The sequence below is a fragment of the Azolla caroliniana genome, unplaced genomic scaffold (genome assembly GCF_043228905.1).
Source record: "Azolla caroliniana isolate FFs.n. ecotype wild unplaced genomic scaffold, voAzoCaro1.0.p SCAF_18, whole genome shotgun sequence".
Taxonomy (NCBI): Eukaryota; Viridiplantae; Streptophyta; class Polypodiopsida; order Salviniales; family Salviniaceae; genus Azolla; species Azolla caroliniana.
This window is the reverse complement of record NW_028230453.1, coordinates 18,047,342-18,061,128: the sequence shown is the minus strand read 5'-3', so window position 1 is coordinate 18,061,128 and position 13,787 is coordinate 18,047,342. Positions and strand designations below refer to the sequence as shown.

The following is a 13,787-nucleotide window of genomic DNA, read 5'->3' as shown; positions in this document are numbered from 1 at the left end:
CATAATGCCATCTCGTGACAAAATAATCTATAGACTTTTTGAAGGATAATCTTTGACAATATTGTTATCAAGTATAGGTTGGTAAGAAACCTAGGAACTATAAGTGTTAGATAAACCTTTAAATGTTGATGTAGGAGATCAATTCAGAATATGATTTGTTGTGGGAATGGCTTTGTACCAAAGTGCATTATTGGATTTCTAATGCAAGCTATCAAGTTATATAAGCCATCACAAGGGTTCTATTATCTATTTACTTCCTTTGAATAAACTAGGATAATAGTAATGAAAATTGCCATGATATATTTTTTTCCTCTTATTTTTCACCTTTGAAACATGCCATATATTTTCATGCATAGACTTAGTGTGAGGCGAAACAAATGTTGATACCAAAAGAGCAATAAAGTATGTTAATACTAATTCTAAAATGTCAACACTTTTTGTTAAGAGTGGTTAACTTTAGCTCAAACTTCATCACCGTATATAATGCACTAGAGGCCTCTTTAAATGAATTGTTTCTCATCATAAAGGTTCACATGGGATAGTTCTTCCCCTCACGTCTATCTTCATTAACAATAACACGAACAACATCTTCTTTGGATGCAATCCTAACAGGGAAAAATAAACAACTCTCTAACCACCAAAATACTACCCGTGGTTCAATTAACAACAACAAAATTTGGCTATAACCCAAAGCATTGTTTGCTCTTGGATGAGTCTATGACACCAAATGCTCAAAGAAAGACCATCGAAATAACATTGCATTACGCAGCCAATAAATTCATAAGAAAACAATACACTGCTTCAATGTAGGTTTTTGGGAACTAATGCATGTAAGGCGGTTCTAACAACCAATGCATGATTCTAGATATGCATAACCATAACATAACTTACTCTACGAAATAGAACATTCCCTCCCATAAACTCAAATAATCTCTTTCATGCCCATATCATGGCCGAAGGTGTATCAAGCTCAACGGGGGTGTTTGCTTCGGTAAAGATGGCCATGTATGCGAACATCTTTCGGGTGTGTGTTGTGCTCTTCACACATAGCCATGTGGGCAATCTTGTCCTACTTGGCCCTTCACAGATAGATAGACATGTGGGCACTTTAGCACCTCTTTCTCCTTCATAGACAAAAGCCATGTGGGCGATTCTGTTGGTTGTCTGAATTCCTCCAACGCTGCCATGGCTACGGTGTCCGAGAAGGCAACCCTTGTGAGAGAGCTTCTGCAAGCCAAAGAATCGAGCGGGAAGAGCTTCACTCAGATCGCCAAGGAAACCGGCCTGACCAATGCTTATGTAGCTCAGCTCTTCCATCGCCAGGCTCCTCTACCTGGACCCATGGCTGAAACCCTTCAGAGGTCTGTTCCGTCCCTCACTGATGACCATATCCATGCCATGAAGAAAATTCCTCTTCGTTCATATGACCCCTCCATCTTGCAAGACCCCACCATCTACAGGTATGTAAAAGTTTGTACCAGAATTAGGGCTTCTTTGTCTGAATTGGAAATAGCATAAATTCTTGTCTAAAGGAAATCTCTGTATCTTATGTTAAGTTCCCTGTATCAACAGTTTGGGGTTGAAATTAAGTTGTCAAAGGATTCTTCATCATTATTCTGCATATTTCTATGGTGAGCATTCATGTGAAAACTGCATCATTAGCAGTGTTTAAAGGAAAATTCCAGTGCAAACTTCCTTGGGTACCCAAGCTTGTGGTGACATAGTTTGAAGCAAAGCGCTGCATCTTACAAGTTTCTATGTGCCAATACATATGACACTCATGTGAAGCCTCCTATATGTCATGAGGCCGTTTTTCATATTTTGGATTCAGAGTTTAGGGGTTTAGTGTTAATGATACAAACAGGAAATGCTAGCAAATGGGCAGGCGCAGTGGTTGCTTGGCAGACTTTGAGTCAGTGTTTTATCAGAAATCTTTATAAAGGGAACAAAATCCATAGAAGTATATAAATTTTAAGTGTTTCATGCGTGAGAAGGCATCTATCCTCTTTTGTACTTATTCATTGATCGTAATTGTATTTGTCGTAAAAGGTTTCAAGAAGCCACTGCACACTATGCAGAAAGCATTAAAGCGATCATCAACGAGGAGCTTGGCGATGGCATGTGAGGAATAGATTGCATACTACTATACTAGCCTTTTCTGTCAGGAATAGATTCAGTGGATTTTAAGAGTTCTTGGCTAAAAAATTTGCTTTTATATATACTCGTGGATTGTAGAATGTCTGCAATTGGATTTTATTGCACCGTGGAGAAGGTAAAGGGAAACGACGGGGAAGATCGGGTTGTGGTCATTTTCAATGGAAAATACCTGCCACATACTGTCCAGGTAAAAACACCAACAATATCATTTGATGAAACTTTGTTTGGTGCTTATGTTTATCTGTGGTGCTTTTATTCTTTCCAGGAATCTGAAGATAATGTAGCTAGGTTGCAAAAGCTCTAGTGGAATGCCTCTTAAATGCATGATACAAATAAAATCCATATAGCTGCCAAAGAGTGGTAGTCAATGTCATGGCTAAATCTGTACTCCATGAATCCATGAATAATATAAATGGTTTACTCTCATTTCGCTATTATGACAAAGTTGCAACAAACTCTTATTCATGGTTCATATGCTATAGTTTATGGTTTCTTGTGCATTAATAGAAAATTTCTACATTTCCTAATTCATCACCAAGTTCCACCTCAGTATCATTAATTATGCATTAGTTTAGTGCATATGCATGTGCAAAGAAAGCTTTGGGAGGCAATGAAATCACAAAATCATCCATAGATTCAGAAGAAAAACTAAATTGGTTCCACCAGCTGAATGCAATTGAATGTAACTATATAAAAATGGATGAATCATGATAACAAATATGGGTGAATTCAATGTTGCTAATATGGATCCATGGTATTGATCTCAATCATTGTTGTAGAATACTTAGCATACAACACCTGTAGAATATGTATGCTAAGTATTCTTAGATTATGTATTTTACAAATAAAATATGTTAAAAACTTAGAATACGTGTTGAATACTTTAAATACGAAGAATACTTGTAAATTTCGTTAAATACCTCTTCAATTTAAAGGTTTTTTCAAAAAATAATAATTTAAAAAACTTTTGAACTTTTTTGAAATAATAAATACTTTTTAAATACATAGAATATTTCAAATTGATAGAATACGTGAAATTTTGAAAAACAGCAATTCTAGAAAATAGAATACATGTAGAAAGCTTTAGAGTATTCTAAAATGTGTTTGACGTATTCTAAAGTTAGATACACGTTTTTTATCTATGATCTCAATCCATACAATGGCATGATTCTCAAGATGGTTTACAAGGAAGACATGCATAATTAATATGTATAGAATAAATAGCGGTGAGGGAACTTTGATATATGCAGGTGTCAAGTGAGGCTATGATAAATGTCATGTAGCAGATTTGGGTGTCCCTTTGTTGATTTAAATAATGAGCAATTATCTCTATGATTTAGTGATGGTATGGCCCATGCGCCTCACATTGTTTGTTGGTGTCACTCCACTTAAACTATGGTGACTTTTCAGCACATTGTCAATGGAGGTGTGACACTCAGTGAATTGTTTGTTGTTGGTGTCACTCCTCTACTTACTCTATGGTGACTTCTCCGCACATTGTCAATGGAGATGTGACACAATGAATTATTTGTTGTTGGTGTCACTCCTCTACTTACTCTATGGTCACTTCTCAGCACATTGTCAATGGAGGTGCCGCACACAATGATGTGCATATCAATATAGAGCTTGTAGGAATGATTTGGCCTACTGCTTCAAGAACACTATGGAACATGTAGATGTGTACATACCTCAAGCCTATATGGATTAGTCATTAAACAACCTTTTGTAGAAGGCTGTCTTTTCAGGGAGAGTTTCCCTTGGTCTGACCAAAGTCCTTTGGGTATAAGGTTGTCATAGGTCTTTTTGTTCTTCATTTTGGAGACCAGGTAAGGTGGCAATTTCTTGATCGCAATGCCATGAGAAAAAGTTGGTAAGGAATAGAAGATGATGTGGGAAGCATTTACACTGCAGTAGAAGATGGTAGATGGTAGGGAAGGAATCAACACAGTGTCGAGATGTGTTAAACATATTTTCTGCCTCATATATTTAACTTATTTGCTGCCCTATTTGGGTGTACATTGTCAGTCAGGCACTATTTTTTCCATTTGGGCAGCAATTAAGTATTATAGGCTTATGGGCCGAAGAGTTTGTTTTTTCTCAGTTAAACAGCAATTGAGTATCACAAGTTCATGGTCTTCAGCAAATCAGAGACAATATAATGTTGCACACAAACATCATGTAAGATAACATTACCTTGGGTAAAATTATTATGTTGAACTCGACCATAGATATCACACTGAAAACATAACGTATCAAGAATTTAAGCTGCAAATTCTGCCCAATCAAAGCCCTTGAAGAAATTTGATTATGTATACATACATACATTCATCATTTTGTATAGTTGAAGAAACAAGATACTGGAAATACAAATTTAACACTTCGATTAAGAATGAATGATCTCTCATCTCGTTTCAATAATTAACATAATCTCATTATCTGATACCATTGACCTAAGCCACGTGAAAAAATGTGTTTCAGCCGGATTGTGAAAAGCAGCCGTTCACTGCCTCCAAACACCTGACCTTGAAAATAATTTATTAACCTCTTGCCCGTGAAAATGGATTCTTTCTTTCAAAAACTAGAGATCAAAGCGCACCTCTAGCAAGAAGCAAAAAATAAAATCTCCAAAAGCTATGGCCACCATATAAAGTTATAGTCGTGACTCTTGCACAGTTCCACATACTCTGAGGATTCAACGTCTTCATTTTTGTATTAGAAACTCTTCATGTGCACTGAACCGTAAAATGCTTTATACCAGCAAAAATTTATGTATACATTCGGATGAACTGTAAAAGTATAGTTTAGTTTACTCAGTATCTTTCTATATTTTCTAAATAGTAAATGAGCATTATCAAAGCCCAGAAAGGAATACCTGCAAAGAAGACTCATTTGAAAATACGTAGCAGTGCAACACCAAGAGCATAGACAGAGATGATGGTACCTGTATGCAAGTGAATAACATTTCCATTTCAATTGTAGGCTCAGTCAATTTCTCAATTGTAGAAAAGATTTGAAAAAGTAAATAGATATACCTATACAATATTTGATGACCTCATATTTTGAAGCTTCTAATTGTGTTTTCAAAGTATTGATTTCCTGAACATTGAAGTTAGTTCAAGGATTTTGATTATAAATCAGTTGTAATTGCCTACATTGTACAAATGTTCAAGGAATATGTTCACTATACCTTGTCTAGTCTATTTGTCAAATTGGATGTCTCAGCATTTCGATTAGCTAATTCTTCTTTGATACGTCTGCAAAGAGATGGAAAACAGAAAAATTCATTGATCAGACTCTGCTGTTTATGTATGCTCAGCATTTCTCATATTAATACCTTACCCTCTCTCCAGATTCAGATCCAAGCGTTGGCCAGCTGTAACTTTATCCATTTCATACCTGTTAAAAACTTACACGGTCTAAGTACTACAGGAGAGAAATAAATAAATAATTATTTCCTCAAGAATCATATAACACAAACCTTATTTCTGTTTGGAGTTTCTCGATATCAATTCGAAGTTTTTCAGTATCTCGATGTATGGATGATATTTTTTTCTCCTACAAATCATGAAAATAAACTTTAAGGAAGAACTTAACCCCTCTTTTTCTCTCAATAGATTTCAGACTGTGACGTAACTATGACACAACAAATAGCACTTAACTTTTTAGCATGACATGACATATAAAAGCACATGGCTGCATAAATATTTCATCACATTTCATTCTGCTATGAGATTGAGATGGACCACACAGGGGGCTGTATACATCGTAAACCATATTCCTTTTGATTAAAAAACATGCCTGTTTCAAAGGCTGCATACCGTCAAATATATCTCTTCTTCTGGATAATGACTTGGTTATGTGTAGTGCCCATTTTTCGTCCTTTCTTTGCCGCTTAGGCTAGTCTAAGTAAGGGTCCAGGATTGTACTGTTTTCTATTAAGGCAACAGATATTTCCTTAACAAATCTGTACATCCCACCCAACCTTATTCAAGTTTATTTTTATCTCACTTTCAGACTTTTCTAAATTATTTAGATTGACTAACATGCCCTCTAGGAAAAATAATCAAGCGCTTAGCATTTCCTTTGGCAGTCTAGGATAGCATTTGCCCTTTGTTTCGACATCTTATCCAAATATTGCAGTTATGCCTCCCTGTTTCATCAACTAGGGTCTTCAAGCACATTAGACATGAGGCTACTTCCATGAGGCTACAGACTTGATGAAATATGTTATCTTTCTTCTCATGTTCATCAACGTCCTACAGTTGACAGTTGACGGGTTTCCTTCTTTCATCATTCCTTAAACCTTTTCATCTTCACCATGTCTCACTACCCTTCATCAGGGTTTCTTTCAAATTTCATGTCTCTTTCACATAAAAGACCTAGATGCATGGTAGAGTTAAGGACTCCATTAAATTTCATGCAGGTCTTCATCTCTACTTTTCAATATGCTTGATTGGTTTGCATTAATTTAACTTGCTGACTATGTTTTACTCAATATTTAAGAGATTGATGATAAAAATGAAATCTCCCAGTTATTGTTCTTATACTTTGATTCTCAAGGAATGATAACTGAGCTTGCAAAGTCGACACAGTACTCATCTACAAAACGAACCATTTTCGAATTCACAGGAAAACCTGCTAAATGTCTTACTTTGCATAGATACTGTGATTAAAGAATATAGAGCAGTTAATTTATTTCAAAGAATCCATGGTTTAATAAATATACAATGACAAAAAATTGTAATTTAATGCTTAGCATCCAGAAAGGGTTCGAATCGATCATCTTACATGTGAGCTTTGCACATCAGTCTGCAGCTTTTCATATGCACCCTCTTGCATTAAGTTGAACTATTCAATAACCACGCCAAGATAGATCTAAAGATGTCAGAATAGCATGCAGTATATAGTTTAAACAGGCTTCAACAATCCAGCATAAAACATTTAAAAGGAGAATGGGTGCATTTCCAGTGACAATGATCCACAAAGCATATGAAAAACGTCAATCTTTTGATGTATCTTAAAATGGAAGCCAGTTAACCATTTGTCTGATGCATGTAGGCATATGATTTGGATGTGACAGTGTCGAAATGAGAAAATACAATAAGAGAGCATTCCTTTTTACCTGTTGCAACTCAGACTTGGACACAAATGAATCTGAAACGTTCTGCAAACAATCGTTGAGCACATCTGTCATTGCAGCAGTTATGGCTTCTGCTTGTTTAGCATCAAATCCCTGTGATTCCAGTTTACGAACCTACCAGATCATTACAGACACTGCATAAGAAACTCAGAGTTTCCAAATCAAAGACTTTCACATTGGTAAATAAATTGCATAAAAAGGCAGCTTTTCAAACACACCAATCCCTTAGGGCGAGAACTGAGAATAAACCAGAACATGTTAAACAGTCTTTCCATTGTCCTAGGTCTTGTATGAGTAGAACTGAGAGTCGGTCTCAATAAACACTCCTTCCATCTTCCTTTTCCTTAAAGAGAGCAGAAGAAACTAGAACATTCTTGGATTTTCAATACTTTATCAGCCTATTCCGTAAGATGAGAAGAATACAGAAAATGAGAATGATTTAGTTTCATCCCATTCTTTGAGGGAGAAGACGAAACCAGAACATGCTTCAATTTCATTTTAACACTCCTTCCTCATTCTCCTCCTTTCAGAGCGAGGAATCCACCTGACATTCTTTAGTTTCAGTAAACACTCTATAATCGTCCTACTCCTGAAAAAGGGAAGAGGATTTTGATATGACCTACCAAGGCAAGGGTGTCGAAGAAAGGCACAATGCTGGAGCCATTGGAAGAGGTTGAAATCTTTGCAAAGTGTCTGCGACGGCTCCAAAGGTGAGAATTGGACTGCATAAAAGACGAATAAGAAGAAGAAGAAGAAGAAGGTTTCGATGATGATGATGATGATGATGATGATGGTGATGGTGATGAAGACGAAGATGGTGATGATGATGATGATGATGCAAGTAATCGAAACGGCTCTCCACGCAGAGATGAAGAAGGCTCCACACGAGACGAAGCAAGAGGCGGAAGCGGAGAAGAAGAAGAAGAATCTGCGGGGCTGTAAGGTCGGAGGTAGGCCCGAAAGCATCTCTGACAGGAAGGAACACGTCTGGCCATCGCCATGGCCCAGAAGGCTGGCTCTGTGTCTGTGTGTATGTGTGTATGTGTGTGTGTGTGTGTCTCTCTCTCTCCGTTGTGTCTTTCTCTCTCCTTGCTTGCTCTCTCTCTCTCTCTTGTGTGTGTGTGTGAGTGAGTGTGTGTGTGTGTGTCTCTCTCTCTCCCCTGTGTATGTCTGTGTCTGTTTCTCTCTCCTTGCTTGCTCTTTCTCTCTCTCTCTCTCTCTCTCTCTCTCTGTCTGTTGTGTCTTTCTCTCTCCTTGCTTGCTCTCTCTCTCGTGTGTGTGTGTGTGTGTGTCTCTCTCTCTCTCTCTGTGTTGTGTCTTTCTCTCTCCTTGCTTGCTCTCTCTCTCTCTCTTGTGTGTGTGTGTATATCTCTCCTGTGTGTCTGTCTGTGTCTCTCTCCTTGCTTGCTCTCTCTCTCTCTCTCTCTCTGTCTGTTGTGTCTTTCTCTCTCCTTGCTTGCTCTCTCTCTCTCTCTCTCTCTCTCTGTTGTGTCTTTCTCTCTCCTTACTTGCTCTCTCCCTCGTGTGTGTGTGTGTGTCTCTCTCTCTCTCTCTCAGACGTTAATATATCTTTCTTTCTCTCTCCTTGCTTGCTCTCTCTCTCTCTCTTGTGTCTTTCTCTCTCCTTGCTTGCTCTCTCTCTCTCTCTTGTGTCTTTCTCTCTCCTTGCTTGCTCTCTCTCTCTCTCTTGTGTCTTTCTCTCTCCTTGCTTGCTCTCTCTCTCGTGTGTGTGTGTGTGTGTGTCTCTCTCTCTCTCAGACGTTAATATATCTTTCTTTCTCTCTCCTTGCTTGCTCTCTCTCTCTCTCTTGTGTCTTTCTCTCTCCTTGCTTGCTCTCTCTCTCTCTCTTGTGTCTTTCTCTCTCCTTGCTTGCTCTCTCTCTCTCTTGTGTCTTTCTCTCACCTTGCTTGCTCTCTCTCTCTCTCTCTCTCTCTGTGTATGTCTTGCCTTGGCAGGCAAGGGAGGAGAAAGGGACAGAAATGTAAATATGTCAAACCCAAACGAGTTAATTATGTTAATTGAGCTCATTCATCATCATCATCATCATCATCATCATCATCATGTGACCAAAGTTGAAAACCGAAACTGAACCACAAAACCTTGGTTTTACCAGTTTGAATTTTTTTTTAACGGTTTCGTGGTTCCATTCAATTCAAGTTTCGAAATTTTTAAACGGTTCAGTTTCATCACTCTCAAACCAAACCGAACCAAATGTCCCTTATATATCTTATGACGCGTAAATATGATGCCATACTAGATCATGCATGCAAAAGAAGCGTTTTTTTAGAGTGCATGAGGTACACATCATGAATTTTGGAGCATCGGTGCAACTAGCTGACACAATAGTCATGCGACTCAAGAGACCCGGTTTGTTCTTGAGTTATGTCCAAACCATGCACAAGGCCACCAAATACATTGGATGATACCATTCAATTGATTCAACATATTTTCTTGGTGTAATTGAATATGTACTTTTGAGATTTTAAATGCAAATCAAGCTCCTAACCCTTTCTTGGACATGGCTAATGCCATACTATACATTAGAGGAAACAATTCTCTTTTTCCATCTACCCTATGGTTTTTACTACCTCGTATCTCCAAGGAAGAACCATGGCAAGAATCAAAGTCTTTTGTGAATGGTCTTGTGCAAACCACATTGACCAATTGGAAATCTTACCACATTTAATCCAGCCTGTCTGAACGAAAACCTTCAAATTTAGATAAAAAAAACATTTTGCCTTGAAAAGAAATGTGCATTCGTGTTCCCAAGGAGCAATTAAACTCAGGCACATCCATAACAAGCAACACAGCTTTCGGATTTGCAATCATCTAGATAGCTTTGGGGGGCTGTTCTCAAGAAGGAATATATGTATTATCAACCATTACCAGGATAAATTGCACATTTCACATATCCAATAAAAAAGACATTAATCTTTACACTTGTGTAACCTAGAGTGAATTTCCGCCTGATCACAGAACGACGGTAACTAATTCATATGCAATTCAGTTCAATCCATCTTAAGAGTATTGTCTGCATCTCACTCGTTCATGTTCCAGTTTCAGACATAGCATGAGCACAACTTAAAAAAAGGAGTTGCAATACAAGCAAAGACCAGCAGCTAGAGCTTGGAATAGGAAAGGGATTCCATGTATTGCAACTTTTTTCCAGCATTTGCAGGGATTCAATTCAATATCTATCTGACTTTTTAAGACAAGGTTATGCACTTTTCTCTATATTCCCAAAAAAATAAGATGGAGCAATTGCACCAGTGAAAAACCCAAACATTGTTTCATGATGGAAAAATGACTTGCTAGATCCTACCCCTACAGAGAATCTTTTATACTTGAGAGCATAAAATAAATAAAAATAACAAGCTAAGTATATTTGAGAAACGGAATGGAATGGATGTCATGCGTGCCTTCCACAATGTATAGCAGACAGCTTCATCATCATTGAATTCATTTGCACAACTCTTCTACAGCAGTAACAATTTGCGCTGGCTGAACAACCGTTGCTTCCTCTAAGGTTCCAGCATAAGGCGTAGGCACGTCTTGTGAAGATAAGCACATCACTGGTGCATCTAAATAATCCCAAAAGTTGTCAATGATAGATGACCTCAAACTCGCACCAATGCCTCCCGTCCTCATGCACTCCTCCACTATTAGCACCTTGTGAGTCTTTTTAATCGAGTTTCCAATGGTGTAAAGATCGAATGGCTTTAGGGAAATGATGTCAATGATCTCTGGATCGTAGCCCTTGTTGATGAGGGTTTTGGCAGCTTGCAAGACATGATGCCGCATTCGGGAATATGTCAAGATAGTGATATCTTTGCCTGGGCGAACCAACTCAGCTTTCTCAAGACAGCATACATATTCCTCATCGGGAATCCTCTCTTTCAAGTTGTATAGCAATACATGCTCAAAAAGAATTACAGGATTCTCGCTCCTTATAGCCGCTTTCATGAGACCTTTGGCATTATAAGGGGTAGAGCAAGCAACCATTTGCAACCCAGGGACAGATTGGAAATAAGATTCTAACCTTTGCGAATGCTCAGCACCAAGTTGTCTGCCGACACCACCAGGGCCTCTAATTACTACTGGGATAGTGAATTGCCCTCCAGATGTGTAATGCAACATGCCACAATTGTTGGAGATCTGATTATAAGCCAACAAGAGAAAACCCATGTTCATGCCTTCAATCACAGGTCTTAGACCTGTCATGGCTGCACCGATCGCCATCCCGGTGAACGAGTTTTCCGCAATTGGAGTATCAAGGACCCTTAGATCTCCAAATTTTTCAGCAAATCCTTTGGTCACTTTGTACGAGCCCCCATAGTGTCCCACATCCTCTCCCACAACACACACTCGCGGATTTTGTTCCATTTCTTCTTCCAGTCCCTCACGAAGCGCCTCAAACAGAAGAAGCTCATGCCTGGTGCCTCGGTGGTGTCAGCAAAATGTAGTTTTTTTCCGTTTTTACTTTCCTTTTTAAACAAACACAAAGAGATACATACCCTGATTTTGCCCCAGTAGAGCTTGCAGCAGCTTCTCCTCCTTTGACCTGTGAAATTTATGAAGGGAAACTTGGAACATGGAGCATGAAAAACAATCACATTACAAGATGCAACGAAATATTCACTTTCACCAGAGTGATAAGGTTCTTTTAATTTTAGTGTTCTGGTGTTGTGATGCTTTGCATGTTCAATCTATATGTCATTTGGTCTCTCTCTGAGCATAAATCGCACTTTATAATTCATGGATGAACTTTAAATGTGATCTAATTAAGAAAAACACCGCACAAACATAAAGACCCCACATGCAAGATGTCCCAATATCCGAATGCAAGAGCTGTCTTTCACTGCAACCAAACTTATGGCCTGTAAATGGGTCAAATAACACGAGAAAACACAACGATCATGCATGCAAAAAATTAACAGACAATAATGTTTATCAACCATAAACTAAAACAAAAGGTTGTGCATACACATGATTTCTATAGAGCGATCTAAATGAAAAAAGACGACAAAACAGCAATTCTTTTCACTTCTTTTAAGCATATGCATGATTTCTGAAGTGTGATCTAAACGATAAAAGAAACAGAGGATCTCTCTCACAGCAACTGCTTGAGCGACAAGCTTCGATTTCTTATCACTTGAAGAAGAGACTGACAAAGATCCATGATCCTCTCCAAATGATCCCACCACATGAACCCCTTTGCTTGAAACTGAAAAGAAACAGTGTAATTTTCATCCTCGTCAAAATTAAGAGGAAAAAATGGAGAATGAAAAACGAGATAATGGTCATCGTCAAGTTTTCAGAAGCAACTCTGAGAAAAAACACCTACAGTGTTCATCATCGTCACAGTTTAACAAGCAATTTTTTACAATAACTAACGGAAAACATTGTGATATCGAAAACGAAAATGATGGGGATTATGACATGTTCTCAAATAAAAGACATGATTCATCATCAAAACAGCTCAAGAAGCCGATTTTGAGGGAAAATGTAAAGTTCATCAGCAGCAGCACAGTTCAAGAAGCAAATTTCGAGGGAAAGAACACAAACACGGGAAAAAACTGCGATCTTGGCAACTGAAAGAAATGGAAAAACAAGTAAATCTGAAGTGTAGTGTTCCATCACCATCGACATCCATCCATCATCGCAGTTTGAGAAGAGATTTTCAAGAAGAGATTTTCAAGTGAGAACAGAAAAGGTATAAAAAATTAAGAAAAAAACTAACGAAATCCTTGTTTCGACATGAAAAGGTAGCGGAATTTACAGACCAGGTGGCTTCAAGGAGAAGCGGAGAGATGGAGGGAAACGCGCAGAAACGGCGGCGTTCTGGGAAGCGAACGAGGAGAGGTGCATCGCGTTGGAAGCCATAGCCTGACCTGCGGGAGGGAGGGGCAGAGGAAACGGCACGAAACGGCACGAAACGGATGCGTTTCGGTGAAGGAGGAGGAGAAGGAACAGAGGAGAGCTTCTTCAGATTCAGACAGCCCAAAATCTGATTTTTATATGATAAAAATAAAATAATAAATGATAATGATAATTTTTTTGCTTTTTTTTTTAACCTTTTATTTCTTTTAATTATTTATGGATAAAGTAAAATAGAAAAAAACAAAAAAACAGAGTAAAAATAAATAAATAATAACAAATAACAAATGGAAGGCTGATAAAAGAGCATTGCCATGCATCTCTCTCTCTCTCTCCTCTTCTCTTCTCTTCTCTTCTCTTCTCTTTCCTTTCTCTTCTTTTTTCTTCTCTTCTCTCGGACTCAGCTCTCGGCTTGTCTGTCGGCCCTCACAGATCCCACATCTGTGTTTCAAACCCTGCCATTGTTGGTCGTGACCCCGCCCATATGTTCTGTATTGCCATAACAGGACATAACCTCATGGTCCCAACTCTCCTCGGTGGTGCTCGTAAACCTCCTGATAATTGTAGGCCATACCCCTCCCATACCCCATCTTACCAACATCTATAGTCGTG

At 38.3% G+C, this 13,787-nt stretch overlaps 3 protein-coding genes across 5 annotated transcripts; 1 reads left to right on the top strand and 2 right to left on the bottom strand.

Annotated features, from left to right (window-relative positions):
• Window positions 1-1,111: 1,111 nt before the first annotated feature.
• On the top strand, window positions 1,112-2,587 carry CYN (cyanase). Its single transcript, XM_087334513.1, has 4 exons — window positions 1,112-1,460; window positions 2,050-2,121; window positions 2,236-2,344; window positions 2,423-2,587. Exons 1-4 carry the CDS (start codon window positions 1,186-1,188, stop codon window positions 2,459-2,461), a joined length of 495 nt encoding a protein of 164 aa, XP_087190639.1. The 5' UTR covers window positions 1,112-1,185; the 3' UTR covers window positions 2,462-2,587.
• A 1,861-nt stretch (window positions 2,588-4,448) lies between these two features.
• LOC147852579 (protein FMP32, mitochondrial-like) lies at window positions 4,449-8,494 on the bottom strand. 3 transcript variants are annotated; one of them, XM_087334304.1, is made up of 9 exons: window positions 7,921-8,489; window positions 7,280-7,411; window positions 6,946-7,005; window positions 5,636-5,712; window positions 5,497-5,553; window positions 5,345-5,411; window positions 5,190-5,253; window positions 5,030-5,098; window positions 4,449-4,943 (listed from the first exon to the last, which is right to left on the bottom strand). In XM_087334304.1, the coding sequence occupies exons 1-8, from the start codon at window positions 8,296-8,298 to the stop codon at window positions 5,043-5,045; spliced, it is 891 nt and encodes a 296-aa protein (XP_087190430.1). In that variant the 5' UTR covers window positions 8,299-8,489; the 3' UTR covers window positions 4,449-4,943; window positions 5,030-5,042. The 3 variants fall into 3 exon arrangements, 2 of the variants coding, with proteins under 2 accessions (XP_087190430.1, XP_087190432.1); XM_087334306.1 differs by lacking the exon at window positions 7,921-8,489 and adding an exon at window positions 7,516-7,796; XR_015531460.1 differs by lacking the exon at window positions 4,449-4,943 and having other exon boundaries at window positions 5,083-5,098; window positions 5,340-5,411; window positions 7,921-8,494.
• Window positions 8,495-10,515: 2,021 nt separating this feature from the next.
• LOC147852578 (pyruvate dehydrogenase E1 component subunit beta-like) lies at window positions 10,516-13,216 on the bottom strand. Its single transcript, XM_087334143.1, has 4 exons — window positions 13,082-13,216; window positions 12,413-12,522; window positions 11,813-11,859; window positions 10,516-11,730 (listed from the first exon to the last, which is right to left on the bottom strand). The coding sequence occupies exons 1-4, from the start codon at window positions 13,179-13,181 to the stop codon at window positions 10,758-10,760; spliced, it is 1,230 nt and encodes a 409-aa protein (XP_087190269.1). The 5' UTR covers window positions 13,182-13,216; the 3' UTR covers window positions 10,516-10,757.
• Window positions 13,217-13,787: the final 571 nt, after the last annotated feature.